The sequence below is a fragment of the Serpula lacrymans genome (assembly GCF_000218685.1).
Source record: "Serpula lacrymans var. lacrymans S7.9 unplaced genomic scaffold SERLAscaffold_6, whole genome shotgun sequence".
Taxonomy (NCBI): Eukaryota; Fungi; Basidiomycota; class Agaricomycetes; order Boletales; family Serpulaceae; genus Serpula; species Serpula lacrymans.
Genome location: NW_006763295.1, coordinates 381,367 through 401,381, shown reverse-complemented (window position 1 = coordinate 401,381; position 20,015 = coordinate 381,367). Strand labels below are relative to the sequence as shown.

Sequence of the window (20,015 nt, the reverse complement as noted above, 5' to 3'; positions counted from 1 at the left end):
GTGGGTTTTTGGTAGATTCCAATCTTGTGTATGTGAGGAATCGATTTTTCTTATCGCATTCCCATCATGTCGTGGTTAGCAGACTCGATCCCCGTCACTCCTCTTGCCCTTGGACTAGAGATTACAGCAGGTGTCTTATTACTTTTATCATTTTTCTTCTTATTCTCTCTTCACACTCACGTTCTATCGTATCTACAACGAGGTAGACTTGTTGTCGACCCTCGAGAAGATATCCAGATGACATAGTCACGATCCAGTGCTATGTCTGGGAATACTTCGGAGGAATATTGATAAGCGAAGAAGGTTGTAAGTCAGCGCCTTCTCATGGGCTTACTGATACAGCCAATCGTACATCCCTTACCAATACGTTTTCTCATACGATTAGTAAAGACGATAGATCGGACCACTTTCCTCCTTTTTCCTTATTGGTTAACTAGCTGGTCAGACCACTTTCTTAGTACTTCCCTTTCTCGGTCTGACCATCGTCGTTCACTATATAGAGAAGTACATACTCGATGTATTGTTCTCCAGTTCAATATTAGTTTGGATTTGCGCTCTTACCGATACTCTTCATTCTCATACTCTGATTCACCGCCTTCAAGGAAGGACTTGACCAGACATTGGGCTTTGTTATATAGCTTCATATTTGTTGCCTGACAAAATATTGAACTCACCTACCTCAAATCCTTTTCCAGAGCCCCTCTTTGGAAAACCGTTTCCTTACACCCTGAAAAAGACTGTCGTTGCCACTGCACCGGTCTAAACCTTCATCATCACCTTCTCCACCTCTCTACCATCCCTATCCCTCTCCTCACTATCGTCATCGACCTCTCACTATCCACACCATTACACCTATTGTCGTTCAGTCTTCTCAAACTGGACGCCTTCTCTACCATCACCGCTCTCGTCCAATTCTTTGCGTTCTTTGCCATCATCAGATACCTACAAACCGGACTCGTCAGCGACGTCGTATACCTCCATCGTGTCTACCTCCCAACAGCTCTCAGAAGAGTGGGTATCAGAAGCGGACCGCAGACACCAGAAAGATTTCCTCGCAGCTCTCAACAAACCGCTCCCGGTCCTCCCCGTCCCTACCAAAGCCCGTACTCCAGACGCGGAAGGAACGGTCGAACAGATCACTGAGTTGTATCAAGACTCCTCTGCTTCGTCTTCTCCAATTGATCCGATCGAGGATATCATCCTCGACATAAACGACGCACTCGCTCTCACCCAATCCATCTTTTACCATTCCGCCATCTGTAGGAGAAATTCTCGCAGTCTCGAGGAGATACTCCAACATCTCCGACAAAGCACGGAGAGAACTTTTAATCTTCATATCCCTGCGGCACGAACAAATTCCGTTGATAGACTACTTCGAGAGCCTAGTACGCCCGAGTTACGAGAACACTCAGAGGGTTAAGCTTTTGAAAGGAATAGCCAACGTACAAGAACGAAACCTGCAACTTATTTCGCAGAGCCACATCCCAGATCTCCTCGATCTTTATCGAATCCGCCCTCTCGTTTTTCCAGACATACCCAGCCGCCTCCTCCCTTACGACTTCGAACACACCTTGCTTTGTGGCATTGTGTTAAGGAAGAGGCCTAACGAGGAACCTACCTACGATATCCCGTCCTCATTTTTTACATCTGACTACTACGACACCTACTCCGCCTCTCCTGTCAGTTACCAACCCATCCAGTACTTCTGCATCGGCAATCATCTGGACCACCTTTCTATTGTCCAATATCTGACACGACTTCGCCGAACTCTCTACCTCCCTGAAGTCCAAGATCTTGACGCATTCGGGCCGCGGTTTGGTCTTCAACACAGCACTTCTGTTATAATCGTCACGCCCTCTACTAAAGATCATATTCGACGAGTTGTTGCTGCGTTAGCACGATTTGATCAACTCATCGCGACTGCTCAGAGGAAATCCCGTGACAGAGAAGACTACACGACCGAAATTGACAACATTCGACACGTTTCAGAATACGTCGACGAATATTACTGGATCCTAGAAATCCTCACTCCATTTGTTGTTAACCAACAATCTGATCACCCCGAACGTTTCATTGTTACAGTTCTCCAAAGCGATTTCTGGGCCGTTATCAACCATAGCTCACGAACTCGTATCTATTCGCAGTACTCTTACACCTACCAAGGTCGAAGAGGAGAAGCACCGCTCATCCCGTCGGTTGAACAACTTTTTGCGCCTTGTGCAGAAAGGATAGAACGGGAAACAGGAAGTTCATTAACAGATATACTTGGAGGAGAATCTAGCAGCGAAACCGAGTCAGAAAGTGAAGGGTCTACTCAGGACGTAGAATACTGGAGACCCCGAGAAGCAGAAGGAGGAGACTTCCCTAGTAATTTTACGTTTGACCCAGACTTTGAGTGAATAAAAAAGAGACTCATTATCTAGAAAGACTTGTTATCTAAATCCGTTATCTAACCCGTTGAAAATCTGGAGCCCTATCGAGAACCCCGTCCTCTGGTCACTCCCGACACACCCCCCCCACAATCTCTAGGAGCTGCTGCGGAAGCTCTAGAACCCGACGAACTGTATCAGTCAGCAGGACCAGAAAACTTTCCTCCCCCACCTCCGACTCCAGAACCCGAAAACCAACCCGACGATTGGTTCGATCAGGAATCTTTAGACCTTGAACCTGATCTAGCAGCAGCAATGGCCGACGAAACAAATCAAGGAAGCAAAGCTGTCCTTGCCACTCCTCCATTCGAATTCACCGGTAAAAAGGAAACATACGTTGACTGGAAGAACGCTTTAGCAAACTACTTTTTCGCCTATCCCAGAAGTTTCCAAACCAACTCCTCCAAAATCCTCTTTGCACTATCCCGAATCTCGTCCGATAAAGCCAATGACGCCTGTCATACATGGAAGGCGAATTTCAACAACAAAACCGCAGTGCTAGGAGACCTATTTGCACCGCGAAATTGGGGAACTATCTCAGAATTCATCAAGGAATTAGATAACGAATTCCTGGACCCCCATCTCAAGTTGAAAGCAGAGATTGCCCTTCACGATTACGAACAACGAGAGATGACGGTAGACGCATATTTTGGAGGACTCGAATCCAAACTTATGGAAGCAGGATTACCACCAGACGCAGAAGAAAGTTATCCGTTCATTCACAGTATCCTTCGCCGCAACCTCTCTCAATTCCTTCGTGATCGTATCTCGCAACAGGAAAACCTACCCACCACGTACTTAGAGTGGAAGGCAGCGGCAAGGAAATGGGAACAGCGAAATGAAGAACTTAATCTGGAAAGGAGGAGAGATAAACCACCTCAACAGAGGCTGCCAACTCAGTACCAACGATATCAACCGCGCTATCAGCAGAACCAAGACTACCCTCCACCACAGCATCGACAGACAGTACCGCAAACAGAGACGCGAAGACCACGGTATATCCAACAGCGACCGTATTATACTCCATCTCATAGACCACCGCCCCAGAATGCAGTCCATCCAAACACAGCAGGAACGTTTGGAGGATCAGGTGTACCTATGGAGATTGGGAGTTCCAACACGCAGAGACAACATCGGCCCAACCCGAATGTTACTTGTTACAATTGTGGCGAACGAGGCCACATTGCTAGAAATTGCCCACATGGAAAGATGGCAATACGATATATGGAAACGGAGGAAACCAAAGACACTCCCACTACATCGTCATTAAAAGAAATCGAAGCACCCCCGAAGGATTTTCAGAAAGTTGATCAACATCTACGTGCTGTAACCGAAACCTACGCAAAGCCACATTCACCGGAATGGTTGGCCAGACGAATCAAAGACCAGAAACCAGAAAGAGCAAGAGCTCTGTTACGAAACTGGGCCCATAAAGATCACTACGAGCATATCACCCTGCAGGCGATACAGATGCTAAAGAACCACGACGAAGAGAACATTATAGAACGCATCCATGCTTACACCTCGCCGCACAACCCTACGTCAAAACGAAGTCTCCATATCATTTCTCAAGTCACTACCATAGACGACAGACAGACATTCACCGTCCCAACCCTTATCGACTCTGGTTGCACCAACTCGGTTATCGATCGAAGCCTGGTTGACAAGTATACCCTCAATACTACGCCTCTGCCCGTCCCTCTTGACGCTGCGGGAGCCGATGGTCGATCCCAGAAAGTAACACACTATGTCACTCTTCACATCAATGTGAAAGGGAAAGAACATTTGATAGATGTCATCGTAGCATCTCTACTTTCACCACGCATACTGCTTGGATACGACTGGTTGATACTGACGAATCCAACAATTGATTGGCGGACCAACAAGATTACCTTCCCTACTGATGATCCGGAGTATCATCCTGAAGAAGGGGATAAAGTTCTAGCCGTCGATCTTGAAACACGAATTATGGAGATAACACAGCTAGAATTGAACGCCTTTGCCACTAAAAGTCAACAAATCGCTGAATCCTCCGAAAAGGCAAAGTCAAAGCTCACCTTCCGAGATGTCGTTCCTCCAATCTACCATGAATTCGAACCCGTCTTCACCAAAGAATCATTTGACAAACTTCCCCCGAAACGTCCTTGGGACCATGCAATTGAGCTAATACCCGAGGCTAATGGTCTTGACTGCAAAACGTACCCTCTTAGCCGAGACGAACAACACCATCTAGACGAATTCCTTAACGAAAATCTAACAAGTGGACGGATTCGAGTATCCAAATCACCTTACGCATCACCATTCTTCTTTATCAAAAAGAAAGATGGCTCACTACGCCCTGTCCAAGACTATCGCAAGCTGAATGAACTTACCATAAAGAATCGCTACACCCTCCCCCTCATATCCGAACTCATCGATAAACTCAAAGGTGCCAATTACTTCACGAAACTAGACGTACGATGGGGATACAACAACGTCCGAATCCAAGAAGGAGACGAACACAAGGCCGCTTTCAGGACCAATCGCGGCCTGTTTGAACCCCTTGTCATGTTTTTCGGACTTACCAACTCGCCAGCGACCTTCCAGACCATGATGGACCACCTCCTAAGAGAACTGATCACGGAAGGAAAAGTTATTGTATATTTAGACGATATTATGATCTTCACGGAAACACTCGAAGAACATCGTCAAATAGTCACCAAAGTCCTCCGTATCCTGCAACAAAATCAGTTGTATCTTAAACCAGAGAAGTGCGAATTCGAGAAACAGGAAGTCGAGTATTTAGGCATGATCATCTCCAAAGACACTATCCGTATGGATCCGTTAAAAGTCGCAGCGGTCGCTGACTGGCCCGCACCAAAGAACAAAAGAGAACTCCAATCATTCTTAGGGTTCTCCAATTTCTATCGACGATTTGTCAAAGACTACGGACGAATTGCGAAACCACTCACTGTACTCACCGGAAAAGTTGACTGGACCTGGAAAGACGAACAAGAGACGTCCTTTGAAACGTTGAAGAAAACGCTTACTACCGCCCCCACCCTTGCTATACCAAATGACGACGACCCATTCAAACTAGAAACCGATGCCTCTGACTTCGCTGTAGGAGCCGTCCTATCCCAGAAACAAAACGACAAATTCAGACCCATAGCATTCCTCTCGAAAGCCCTTACCCCTGCAGAACGAAACTACGAAATTTACGACAAAGAGATGCTCGCAGTTATGACGGCGTTAGATGAATGGCGACATCACCTTGTAGGATCGAAGCACCCCTTCACCATCTTCACAGATCACCAAAACCTCCTCTACTTCCGTCAACCTCAGAAATACAATCGACGCCAAGCTCGATGGTCATCCCAGCTTGCAGATTATAATTTTAAAATGGAACATGTCAAAGGGAATCAAAATACGAAGGCCGACCTGTTAAGCAGACGAATTGATCATCCTAAAGGCACAAACGATAACGAGGATCAGATACTTCTCCCAGACGTACATTTTGAATTACTTGACACCAACGAAGGATACCTACCAGATATACGTCAAAGCTTCCAGAAACAAGACGACGTAGTAAAGAAGAACTTGAAAGAGAAGCCGGATACCTGGAAGATGAAGGATAGGATCGTCTGGATCAAGAGAGAGTCCGCGACGAGTTCCTACCCGATCCCATTAGCTGACCGAGTATACGTTCCCCGAAATCACGAACTAAGGGCGCGAATATTGAAAGATCATCACGACGAAGCCCTGGCTGGACACCCAGGAGAAAGAACAATGTTTGAACGAGTGAACCGAGAGCTCTGGTGGCCAAGTCTTCGTACTGATATCAGACGGTATGTACGAGGGTGCGAGAGTTGTCAACGCACCAAGGCACATCGGACAAAGCCTAACGCCCCTCTACACCCGAACCCGATACCAGATCGACCTTGGCAGATTATCACCACCGATCTCATAGGCGCATTACCGGAATCCAAGGGCTACACCGCCGTTCAGGTCTTTGTTGACCGATTTAGTAAAATGGCCCATTTCGTCCCCACCTTCGTCACTCTCGACTCGGCCGGTTATGCACGTCAACTCCGAGATAATGTAATACGACTCCACGGAATTCCTGAAAAGATCGTCTCCGATCGAGGTCCTCAATTCATGTCTCGATTCACAAAAGACTTTTACGACCTAATGGGGATAACACCAGGCCTCTCTACAGGCTATCACCCTCAAACAGACGGACAGTCCGAACGGATCAACCAGGATCTAGAGCACTACCTCCGCGTTTTTATAAATCATCGACAAGATGACTGGGCAGACTGGCTCTCCATTGCTGAGTTTACTTACAACAACCACCTCCATACCGCAATGAATCAAACGCCCTTCTTTTTGAACTATGGGTTACACCCAAGAACGAATATCACCACCACGTCGTCCCCTCGATCCGCTTCTGCAGTAGAATTTAGCGAACAAATGAAAAAACTCCATGATATCACGAAATCCTCCCTTCTTGTAGCAAACGAGAATCTGAAGAAGTATTACGACCGGAAGAAGTCCCCCTCCCGAGAGTATCAAGCTGGCGACAAAGTCTGGTTAGAAGGGCATAACATCACAACGGATAGACCAATGAAGAAATTAGACGATAAACGCTTCGGACCTTTCAAAGTCACCCAAAAGGTCGGACCCTCCGCCTATCAACTCGATGTCCCTAAAAGTTGGAAGTCCATTCATCCCGTATTCAACGAAGCCATCCTCTCCCCATACCACGCTCCCGAATTCATCAATCAACCAATTTCCTCGCGACCACCACCCGAGATCGTGGAAGGAATAGACGAATACGAAGTAGAGAGTATAATCGCTTCCAGACCGACCAAACTGAAAGGTAGTAAACTCGACTACCTCATTCACTGGCATGGTTATCCAGTCTCCGAACGAACTTGGGAACCCGACACCAATCTTACGCATGTCGCTGATTTACTCGCCGCCTTCCATAAAACAAATCCAGCCGCCCCTCGGATTATTACCGCTTCTCTCCACTTCCGTCCTTACGAAAACTACACCGCCACTTCCAAACCTCCAATGCTTTTTGATTGGATTAGTAACAAGTTCCAAAGTGCCGCATCCGGACTCATGAGGACACGAGTCTTATAAAAGGGGAGCTAATGTGAGGAATCGATTTTTCTTATCGCATTCCCATCATGTCGTGGTTAGCAGACTCGATCCCCGTCACTCCTCTTGCCCTTGGACTAGAGATTACAGCAGGTGTCTTATTACTTTTATCATTTTTCTTCTTATTCTCTCTTCACACTCACGTTCTATCGTATCTACAACGAGGTAGACTTGTTGTCGACCCTCGAGAAGATATCCAGATGACATAGTCACGATCCAGTGCTATGTCTGGGAATACTTCGGAGGAATATTGATAAGCGAAGAAGGTTGTAAGTCAGCGCCTTCTCATGGGCTTACTGATACAGCCAATCGTACATCCCTTACCAATACGTTTTCTCATACGATTAGTAAAGACGATAGATCGGACCACTTTCCTCCTTTTTCCTTATTGGTTAACTAGCTGGTCAGACCACTTTCTTAGTACTTCCCTTTCTCGGTCTGACCATCGTCGTTCACTATATAGAGAAGTACATACTCGATGTATTGTTCTCCAGTTCAATATTAGTTTGGATTTGCGCTCTTACCGATACTCTTCATTCTCATACTCTGATTCACCGCCTTCAAGGAAGGACTTGACCAGACATTGGGCTTTGTTATATAGCTTCGTATTTGTTGCCTGACAGTGTAATCTTAGCTTTTTTGCAGTGCAGGGTCCAGATCAAGCTCCTCCATGGTACCGAGAATTGCAGCCTGAGGTGGGAACCAACCAATCCTTCATCTATAGAGTCATCCGAATATCATGATGATTTATTGAATGGCTTGCGGTATACCTATAATGGCCTGCCTGTCCTTGACTGGTCAAACACTTCTGCATCTGCTTGGTTATATGCACCTAGTGAACACTACCTTGATGAAAATTGTTTTTTTACAGTGCAGGTTAATGATGGTGTTTTCAAGCTGTTAATGAAACACGCTGCCCTCATAATAGACGCGCTACGGTACAATATCAGCGTCAATGAGCGCATGACTGACATGCCTCAGGGGTTTCAAACTTATAACACAACTAAAGGTGCCGTCTACAACCATTCTCTTTTTTCCCACTCGCCTACTCATCACAACTGCCATTTGTCTGTATTATTAACCATAGCAGTATCATCTTATACAGGATCTTTTCTCTTCCTTGATGTCTTATGATGTGGACTTTCAGGGTACAATGGCCCAAGCTTTGTCCGTCGATGCGCGCCACAGCACATTCAGTGAAGTCCATGGTCAGCAAGTCAATGGCGACCATACAATAATCAATAATTACAGCAGGGATGATGGTATGAATCATATTGTTGCATGTTCTTCAGTGGCATTAACATATCCTTTTGTTTTAGTTGAAGAGCGGAAGAAACTGGCTGCCTGGTCAACTCCTTTGAATTTTTGACACGACACACACAGAGTGACGCCTACAGAAGTAGACAAGAGGGAACTGGAGACTAGGTACTCGACGATGAAAAATTCAAGGAGTGGATAAGAGGCAATACAAAATTTAAAACTTTGTGGTGCCCTGGGATGTGTAAGTACTCATCCTTTGATCACTACAATATTCCATGTAACCAATTCTGATTATGACAGCTGGTGCTGGCAAAACTGTCCTTGCACAAGTGTTTTAACAGGCATCAAGTACTCACTCTGATCAAATGTCTTTGTTTTTAGGTCACATATCATCAATCTCCTCACCAAAAAGCACAAGAACATTGATGTTGCTGTGTTGCACATTTATTGCAACTACAAAGAGCAACCAAAGGTTGATGACCTTGTTGTAAGTCTCTTAAAACAACTTGTTGAATATTCCTATGCTACCTTCAAGAATGTCGCTGAGAGATATGAACTCCACCGGCAAACAGACTCCCGCCCAACCCCGGAAGATGTACAAGACACTAATATCAGAAATCAAACATTTTTTGCAAGTCTTTGTTGTTGTCAACACTTTGGATGAAACTACGGAAACTGGCACCAATCGTTATAAACTCCTAAAAAGGCTCCAATCTCACGTGATATCAAGTCAATAGCGGATGCTCTTGGCAATGTCCCATGTATACGCATTCGTGCACATGAAAAATATATACGCTAGTATATCGAAGGCTATTTTGCCAAAGCTCATCTTCTGCAAGGCTTGTGCTACTAAAAGAGTAACCTAGGAGAAGTATAGTAGTAAGCATGGAAATAAATAATACCTCAAAGCAAAGACAAACCTGCCCACACAGCTATAACAGGCTGTAGTTCCAAGTCTTCACACAGATACATGTATTCCAAAAGACCAAGACCACTGAATCAATGATTGTTAGCAAATAAGTTCAACATATAATATACTTCCTAACTCTGTGTTGATATAGCCCCAGTCACCCATTCGACCTATTCAATATGTTAGAAGGAGTTAATACCAGTGATGATATGCTGCCGTACCTGGTCAATCTACGAGAGCGCCTATGGTTGCATTCCACTGCCACCTGGTAGCAGTGGTTTGTCCCTGCGTTCACTGTCTTAAGAATCAACAGTGATACAACTGGGATGCGAAATACCTCCTAGAATGGAGTAAGGACTGGTGATCAAAAATAGCAAAATAATGTCGCTTACAAGGTTGAGACGATGCTGGCAGAGCTCATTGCCAAAGATCCCCCTTTAAAAGAAGAAGTTGTCGAAGATATGCAGGTGGCATGTGAGTGCTTCTTTAGTCCTTTCTTGAAGAAGTTATATATCAATATTGGATTAGGTTTCTCCTATGTTGTCTGCATGGAGGGTCGTTGGAGACCATGGTCACTTGTAAAGAGGTCCGGGACGCGCTTAGAAATCTATCCCAAGATTTGAATAGTGCCTACAATGGAACAATGATCCGGATCAACAAACTAGACAAGAAACACTGGGATCTTGCTTTGACAGCTATCATGTGTGTCACTTACGCCCTCGAACCACTGAGCAATAGAGGTTTCAAGAGGCTGTGACGCTTTTCTGCAGCAGTACAGGAATCAGTAGTGGTGACCTGGTGGGTATAGCCATCATATTGGGGGCCTATTCTGGTTTAGTTGTGGTTGATAAAGAACATTCCATGGCTCGCCTGATTTGTGAGCAGTTTATAGTTCCAATAATTGCTGCATCTGATCACTGTTCCATTAGACTACACTGCGCAGAACTACTTCAGCAAATATAAGGAATAGCCGTGCCCAAATCTTCACTCTGAACTTACCAATATCTGCCTCAAAGCTTTGTCATTACTGTCACCTGTGGACTGCTCTTATGACTGGCCATTCAGTGGGGAGTTAAGCTATTATGCTGTGAAAAACTGGGGAAATCATGCTTGTGGTGTTATTGAAGAGACAAATAAGATCATAATACATGATTTTCTTCATTGCAAGCAGAACATTTAAAAGCTGGATGCATGTTACATGAGGGACTTTGGCTCGATAATATATATATGCGCATTGTTTGGCTTGGCTTGAACCATTGAACATGAACCTCAAAATGTAGCTGTTGTAGACCAACAAGATCATCAGGGGAGAACCGCAGCAACCACGAACCATGTAGAGGTGGTGAGTGTACTACTCGATCAAGGCTATGATGTCAATTCACAAGACAAGGAAGGCATGACGCCACTGTCCTATGCATCCGGGAATGGAAATGAGGACATTGTCAAGGTGTTGCTGGCAAGGGTGTTACAATTGACATACCAGCACCTACTTACACTTTACTTTTTGTACTTTTACTTTTACTTTTTCCAAGTCACATGACCAGTCATGTGACCATTTACTTTACTTTACATTTTTGGACTTTTCATAGTCACATGACCAGTGTTTAGGCTCACCATGTGACTGGTCACATGCTAAACATCAGACTTTAAACTTTATTTACAACTGTACAGTACCTCATGTATTTTAGTATATATACAGGAGCAATACATGGGGAAGGACTCAGCAAGTCCTCCTGTTGTCTACCAACAACTAACTTGGTCCTACCTTGAGGGAAAATCCCTCTTTTTCATTACTCTTCTGCTTGTCTGTTGTTGTACTCCAGTGCCCCAAGACTGTGTCTTGTTGGTGTTGTCACAAAGGGAGGATGTGGAGGCTGACTCAAAAGATAGATGGGGCAGGACACCACTCTCCTATAGAGCCGAGAATGGAAATGAGGACATTGTCAAGCTGTTGCTGGCAGGTGATGACATGAATGTCAATTGGAGACATGACCATGGTCGGATCCTCCTGTTCAAAGCAGCAAAAAATGGGCACGAGTCTCTTTTCGCTAGAGAAGATGTTGATGTGAACCTGCAGTGCGAGAATGGAGACACCACTGCATTATGCGGTGCATTCTGGACATAAGGGTGTAACCTCCTTGCTTTTCTTGCATTGTAATATGGCACCAAACTTGAAGAATGTGAAGGGACAAACACCGCTGCACTGCGCAGTCTTGGGTGTTGATGAAGAACAAAATGTCGACTGTGACTGTGTGAGTTTGCGAGAGGCAGTTGTGAGCATTTTTCTTGCATGCAGTGACCTTCTTGTCAATTTGAAAGATGACAACGGACTCACACCGCTGGTGCTTGCTCGCTCTCTCCAGGCTATAGCCATGGTGAACCTTTTTGAAGAGCATGCAGCAGGTTTCAAGTTGAGTTCTATTCATCAAAGAGAAAACTCCACTAAACAGACACACAGGGTTAGGAGAAGAGCACCACTAATAGACACGACAATTGTTGGTTATCACACAATACATAGGATAGATATTGCATGACCTTTATTATGTTCAATACCACTTATTAACACCCAAAGTACGTCTCTTATATGGCTAACAATGATGATTCCTCTCATTCTCTCATTTTACCCGCTACCAATCAGAGTCCCATCCTCCCAATATCCCCCATGAAAGCCTACCTTCACCCAACTAGTAAATTTGTTGCATGACATTCAGTCTCACGGTGTCAGTTTATGGGTATGGAAATACAGATCCTACGGTCAACAGTTTACTCACCATAATAGTAAGTATCAACATTTGACAGAAGTGGCACTAGATATCGATAGTCATATCTGGAATTAGGTCGGCAAGGGACTACTCCAGCATGACCACATTCAATTGAGACTAATGTTTATAGTACTCACTGTGGGGATTGACTTATATGAGCTCAGCTTATATGCTTCTCATGTTGTGGCATGCGTTCCTTAGCTGGCTGAAAAAAAGCTAAAATCGAATATTTTCAGCATATAAGCTGGGCTTATATAAGTCAATCCCCACAGTGACTGCAGCATTGCAGCTGCATCATATTCCTACAATTACTTAGTTAATATAATACAGTTCCGAATCCACCCTTGCGGATAACAGACACTGTCCATACTGGAAAATTGCGTACAGACAGCCACCCAAATGTGTATACAGCCTGGCTTTGTTGTTTGCTGCACTAGTGAAGGAAAGAGGAAAATAATGTGATTCACTTTGTTGTGGTGATGGATTATTTTCTCTAGGATACAGAATAAAAAGAGAACATGTAATGTTACGATAACACAATTTTCGGACCTTCCCTTTATTTTCATTCTCCGCTTTAACCTTGTACTTTAGCCTTCACACATGGCGCCATGCAGCACTTCCCCTTTTATCCAAAACTCCTCTTTCTCGCGCCGCATTGCCTTTCTTCTTATTTTAGACACAACTCTCTCACACAGTGGAGTTGGCCATGCAGGCTAGGCCCCATGACATCATCAGCCACTGTCTCTATCAACTGTATAGTACACATGTACAAACAACCCTGTAGTAGTATATATACCTCAATAGATCCAGGAGACTCCTCAGCGAGTCCTCCTGTTGTATACCAACAAACTCTCTGCAGCTCAAGGGGTAACCACTCCCTCATCAACTTCTCTATAGTGTGTTCTTGTGTGCACCAGAGTAACTAACTCTTGGTTGTTACATGTAATGAGTATTGTAAAATACTTAAACTGTGAGTAACAATCATACAAACATTATAGAGACACATCATTAATAGCTTTCTAGTACATCACTCTATCTAGGTATGTAAGCTTTTGCCCCAAATAGAGTCGTGAGAATGTCGCTACAAAGGTTCACTATTGTAAAGTCTCTGTATTCAACACTTCCTTCTCTCTTTGCTACTACAGACATTTTATACTAAGGCAGTTTTTTCAAGGATAAACAAGAACAAACAGATAGTGTGACGAGTTGGTCAAATGAGTGTGTGGATCACTTGCATGGCGAGAGATGGGATGAAAACAAACAACAAATTGGTGAGTGATGAGTCGGAGCATTCCAGAATGTTAGCCAATTGTTGAGTGCACTAGACAAAACTGAGCCAGCAGTGTTGGTGTAACAACCAAGAGTTATTTACTCCGGCGCACACAGGAACACACTATAGAGAAGAGAGAAGGAGGGATCACCCCTCAGGTTTCAGTGAGTTAGTTGGTATACAACAGGAGGACTCGCTGAGGACTCTCCTGGATCTATTGGAGTTTATATACTACTACAGGGTTGTTTGTATATGTATACTATACAGTTGATAGAAACAGTGGCTGATGATGTCATATTGACCGTGGGTACTACCCTCATTCGTTTTGGGAGTTCTAGCTCCACTGCGTTGGGTTTGACTTCCTTAATCCGATAAGGGCCAATCCACTTTTTGGTCAGTTTTCTAGACTGCCAACCTTTTAATTTCAAGTGGTCGGTATCTAACCAGACCAGGTCGCCGACCTTGTAGTCAGGGGCCTTAGAGCGTCTACGCTCTGCCCTGTCTTTCATCTGCTCTGCAGTTTTGAATAGTGCCTTGCGTGTTTCGTCCAAGACAGATTTTATGTCCTTGGCCATGTTCCCTGCAGCCTCGTTCTTGCTTTTGCCAGGTTCTACACCCATTCTGGGGAGGTACGATCTAGTAACCTCAAATGGTGCTTTTCCTGTAGCCGATGACTGTTTGATATTATAAGAGAACTGGGCTATCTGTAGCCACTTGGCCCAATTTGTCTGCCTGTCATTAATAAATATCTGGAGATATTGTTTCAACTCCTGGTTGAGTCTCTCCGTTTGTCCATCGGTCTGCGGATGGAACACTGTTGATAATTTAGGTTTAATGCCCAGCATCTGGCATAATTCTTTCGTAAATTCGCTAGCGAATTGAGGCCCTCTATCGGAGATAACTGTTTCTGGCAACCCATGGATAGACCATACAAAATCTTTAAATAAATCTGCCATACCCGCGGCGGTAATAGTTTTATTGGTGGGTATGAACACTACTTCTTTGGAGAAGCGATCCACTACCACCATTACTGAATCATACCCGTTCGACTCAGGTAGATCTGTGGTGAAGTCTACCGATATATCCTGCCAGGGATCAGCTGGTATTGGATTCGGCATAAGCTTACCGGCCGGCGGTTGGTGAGAATTCTTAGCCATGGCACATCTCAAACAGGATTTTACGTATTCCTGTACGTCTTTGACCATGCCAGGCCACATGTAGTTTCTGGAGATCAACTCCATTGTTCGTTGCCACCCAGGGTGCCCAGCCACTGGATTGTTGTGATGTCTATCTATTGCCTTGATCCTTGCGGACTCAGACACGTAAATCTTGTCTTTAAAATGGAAGAGCCTGTCTTCCCATAAATAGTTTTTATTGCCGTCAAGGCGCGCCTTGTTGTCTAGCACAACTAACTCACTGCAGCCTAAGGGGTAACCACTCCCCATCATCTTCTTTATAGTGTGTTCCTGTAAATGCCAGAGTAAACACATCAAGAGAGGTGACTTGTCATATTAATGTTGGTATACACTAGAAGAGGACTTGCTGGGTCCTTCCCCATGTATTGCTCCAGTATATATACTACAATACATAAGGTACTATGCAGTTGGTAAACAAAGTTTAAAGTCCGTTGTCCAGCATGTGACCAGTCATATATTGAGTCTAGACACTGGTCAGGTGAGGCATTACATGATCAGTCAGACTATGAAAAGTGAAAAGTAAAGTAAAGTAAATGGTCACGTGATCAGTCATGTGACTTGGAAAATAAAAAGTAAAAGTACAGAAAAGTGAAGCGTAAAGTAGGTGCTGGTATGTCAATTGTAACACTATTGGGATTATGACCAAAACAAGATGGTGTCCATATTTCTTCGTGTTCTGCTTATGTTGTATGTGCTGGATAATTATTTTATTTATGAGGAACCTAGTGCTCCTCATAGGGGCTTTTTCCCCAGAGGGTGTTTTTTGTCAGAACTGTGACCTGCAGAGTGTTTGGAGTTACAGAGTACAGAGATGGAGAAGGGGGTAATGGAGTACAAGATGGGGAACTGGCTTAGCTCGTGCGCTAGGCCCTTCTACGGACCTTGATCCCTAACTCGGTGGAGAATGGACAGAGGAGAGTAGAGGATGAAAGGGGAGCAGAGTAAGGACCCTTCAGAGAAGGATTGGAAAACTTAGAAAGAGACTTGTAAAAGGCGAGGGAATCTAGTTGATATTCAAACTGCAGGAATGGAGTACAGGAACTACAATTTATATACTGTTGGAGGAGCAGGGGCTTGTAGGGAGTAACTCATAATGTAGGTACAGAGTTCCATGTGGACAATTATCTAGCGAGAGAGAAATGTATATGCAAGGAGTGTATCATAAGGTCTAAATTACAGAGTCTATGAGGAGTACGGGAACGTGCGTAGGAAAGCATATGACGGACTAGAAGTTCAGTGCAGGAGTATCGGAATGGGAGTCCAGAGTACCATGTGGGGGTGGGAGACGGGGATATGCTAACCGGCAGGCCATGAGGAGTGTAATCCCGAGAACCAAACATTTGGGAGGTTCAGATTTGGGGAAATATGACAGTTTTGCTGAACCTGCATTGAGCAGATGCTCTCTGAAGGTACTCATTGCTACCTTTGTCTGTTTGATAAAGAGCTATGAGTGCATCTCTTAATGCCTCAAATATGATATCTTCTCTCCTTAATCATCTTCAACAGGCCATTGTCCATACAGGTTATCTGGGTCAGTCTGTTGTGGATGGCTTGTATAGCGGGCCCCAGGATCTAGCTGCTCCTGCTTTTTGCATAAGAGTTATTTCTCTTTTAATGTGGCTAATAGAATGGCTAATAAATTTATCCCCTATATTATAAAGTCTTTCTCTCCACTGATTGAGCTGTTGCTCAATCAGCCTGTCTGTGAGGCAACCTTAAAGTATAACAAAAATGATACCCGTCTCCAACTACACTTGCAGGGAGTAAAAGGTACAAGGAGCTTGAGGTCAACAGATGTTAGAGATTATAACAAGTAGAGGACTTTAGAGTAAACTCAATGATTTCTGTTTAGGAGTAAAGTGGGTGATTCAAGTAATAAAAAGCTAAAGAACGATACATGAGTATGTAGGGTTTTTATAGCTACTCATCTATCTCTTAGACCGGAAGTAGAATAAAAGAAAAGTGGTCTAAGGATGAAACTATTCAATAAGAAAAGAATAACTATTGTACAACTTCAGGGATTAATTAGCAGGTGAGAGAATGTACTAATAATAAGTATTGTCACACATATTTAGGAACTGTATCCTCATGATGAGGTACAATCCTGACTAAAGTGTTTATTAATATCTCCAGGTACTGATGGGGCTTGGAGCTGGTTGGCAAGATCTCTACCACCAGTCCTTACCCATTGTGCTGGCTGGCTGGGAGTACTACCCAGTCTCTGATTTGCGATATAAAGTGGTAATAATGGTTAAGAAAGCCTGTGAGGGTTATGAGAAGCAAGATAGCAAAGGATACCTCTAGCCCTAGAGCCAGAGGTGTAACAGGGAAAGTGTCTGAGAGCCAAGACATGAAATGAAAACATAAGAAAATAAGAAAACATAAATGGTCCTTACACTGTCTACTAATGTGTGGATTTCTCTGGCTGTAATTAGAGGTTCAGTCTCCCTAAGGAGAGAGGCATATTCTCTTCCTGTGAAGACCAACCTTCTATTTTCAGGGTTTGTGCAGTTTTCTGGGTATTCCAAGTGGTCTGTCATCTGTCAACAACAGGCTTTGTTTGGGTTTCTTGTCAACAACTTATCATTGTCTCTTGATAATTGATGGCCATTTGTCAAACAAAAAACTTATTGGTTTATTGTTAAGCATTTTTATCACCCTGCTCGGTCCAGCAACCTCTGGCTACCTTTGCCTGGTAGGTGCACAAGGCTTCTGGGCTTCCAGCACTCCTATATGTGTCCATGCCATAATCCTCCCAACGGCCCATTTAGGCCCAATTGCACATCACCACTAGCTTCATCTGGTATATCTTACTGATTCACTCGGGGGTTACTCACTTACTCAATTCCCATAGGACTGAATTTAACCTTTGTTATATTCAGTGGTATGTAAAAGAGTTTATGATAAGATAGTATCGCCCTCCAGGCACCCCTGGCACCTGTAATAGGCAAGCACCAATAAAGATCACAAGAGTTCTAAATAGTAGCATATGTAGCTTTCAGTCTTCTGCGGGTAATTGTACATATTGGACACGTAAGTAAGCTTGCCAGGCATGTGGTAAAGTGAAAGGTGGACACGGTTTCCTCTCAATGGTTGCCAGTATTAAGATGACATTGCCATGTTGCAAGTCTCTGAAAACCATTGGAGTAGACCGCATGGAAATGACAGGATGCATATTTCACTATGCCGGAGTGAGAAGTGTTGGATATTTGGTCCCTCAGGGCACGGGAACAGGTGTGGGAGAAGGATTCCTTTGGCAAATGAAGGCCGTAACAACATAAATACATGCTTCTTATATAACAAACATATGTAAATATCATGTGAAAGAACAATGGTGGCCACAAAAAGTTGGTTATAATCACAGAGTAAATCTTCGGGCGAAGCTCCGAAGTTCACCTACATAATATACTTTCTACAAGAAGATGGCTTGTGGTAGGTGGCAAATGGCTCGTACCATTGAATGATCCACTCTCATTTGTACTTCTTCCCGTTCCAGTGGGTCTTCTTCACATTGAGGTGCATTGCGCGATAAACGGGTTAACAATGTCATGCAGTGTTGTCGTTGTGGGAGGACATGTAATCAGACACGTGCGAAGTACGGATGACCGGAGCGACTGACCGGTGCCAGATCCAGTGTCAATTATCAGTCGTAAGACCTGGTTACCTGACGGTACCAGGAATTGTCTTATCTATCAGACTGATCTACTGGCAATTGTATGTCTGTTGCCTTATCAGTATGGTACTTATCTAATCTAAGTGAGTACGTTGTACCCATCTTCTCCTATTTATCTTGGTCTTGACAAAACCGGATAAACCCGGTCTCTGCCAAAGCAGCCATTGTTCTCCTAGGAGTCATTATACTGTAGGGAGTAGCACCTCTGACTATAAGTAGTAGGGAGTTTAGTATAGAAATACCTCAGTCATTTCTATAGCCTCTTGGGCAGCGGCTGAGGTATGTTACATTATATTTATTAGAGATCACCTTAACTAACATCCATTGTAGTTTCACTTAGTTTTATTAGATCTAAGTGGCATTTTATAGGATAACTGTCCCCTCTTTCACAGTATGTCTACCAGGCCCCACCTGGGTGAAACAATGGCAACAACTTTCCCTACAAAGCTGAGAAGGTCTCCTCCACTTGTTGCCACGATATCTCTATCAATGGGATTAACCTGCACGCCAAATAAGGTTTCGATATTGATGGATGCTATTGCTAACGCCTGGGCTGTGCTTATTTCCCATGAGAGCCAATAGATGCCTATTCAGACGCGATAGTTTAAGATAGATGAGCCATGCGGTATCAGAGAGTAACTTACCCAAGCTGCATCCCACCTCAAGTTCCGTACTGCCCAAGCCGCTAATGGTGCTTCTGTTACAGGTGATCCCATTAAACTGGAAAAAACCAATGCTGTAACAACCAAGAGTGTTACGCACGAAGTGCTTAACAAAGTCTGAGGGTTCATCGAGGTTTGTAAAGAGACTTATCTGAAGACAAGTTCGAGAACGTAGTTCTGAGTAGAGGTTTTCCAACGGGAGTTGGTCTTCTTCTGAATAGAAGTCTGATCTTAGGAGTCTAGCTTTGTAAGCATAAACTGCGTAGAATTGTATTAGAGAATACTACTGCTGTTACATGGTATTTATAATGAAAAGGAGTCGGTGATAGGAGTTAGGTCCTATCTAGGGCAGGTCCGTCTGTTGAGGACTAAGTACTATAATAGGTACTGTGAATGCGAGAGGAACGGAAGTGTACGTGAAGGAGATGAGTCATCGGTCCGATGGTATAACCAATGAGTAAAAAGAAATGAGTAGTCCTTAAATGTCCAATAGAGATCGTAACAAAGAGTTATTTACTCCGGCGCACACAGGAACACACTATTAAAAAAATGATGGGGAGTGGTTACCCCTTTGGCTGCAGTGAGTTAGTTGTGCTAGACAACAGGAGGACTCGCTGAGTCCTTCCCCATGTATTGCTCCAGTTTATATACTAAAATACATGAGGTACTGTACAGTTGTAAATAAAGTTCAAAGTCCGATGTCTA

At 44.1% G+C, this 20,015-nt stretch overlaps 2 protein-coding genes across 2 annotated transcripts; one reads left to right on the top strand and one right to left on the bottom strand.

Moving 5' to 3' along the window:
* Nucleotides 1–872: 872 nt before the first annotated feature.
* On the bottom strand, nt 873–1,374 carry SERLADRAFT_386781 (uncharacterized protein; the record flags this gene model as incomplete). Its single annotated transcript, XM_007317277.1, has 1 exon — nt 873–1,374. One exon carries the CDS (start codon nt 1,334–1,336, stop codon nt 1,019–1,021), a length of 318 nt encoding a protein of 105 aa, XP_007317339.1.
* A 6,190-nt stretch (nt 1,375–7,564) lies between these two features.
* Nucleotides 7,565–8,087, top strand: SERLADRAFT_386778 (uncharacterized protein; the record flags this gene model as incomplete). The annotated part of the gene is made up of 1 exon (XM_007317276.1): nt 7,565–8,087. A coding segment is annotated over one exon (156 nt), but the record flags the coding sequence as incomplete, so codon positions are not given.
* Between the last annotated feature and the right edge of the window lie 11,928 nt (nt 8,088–20,015).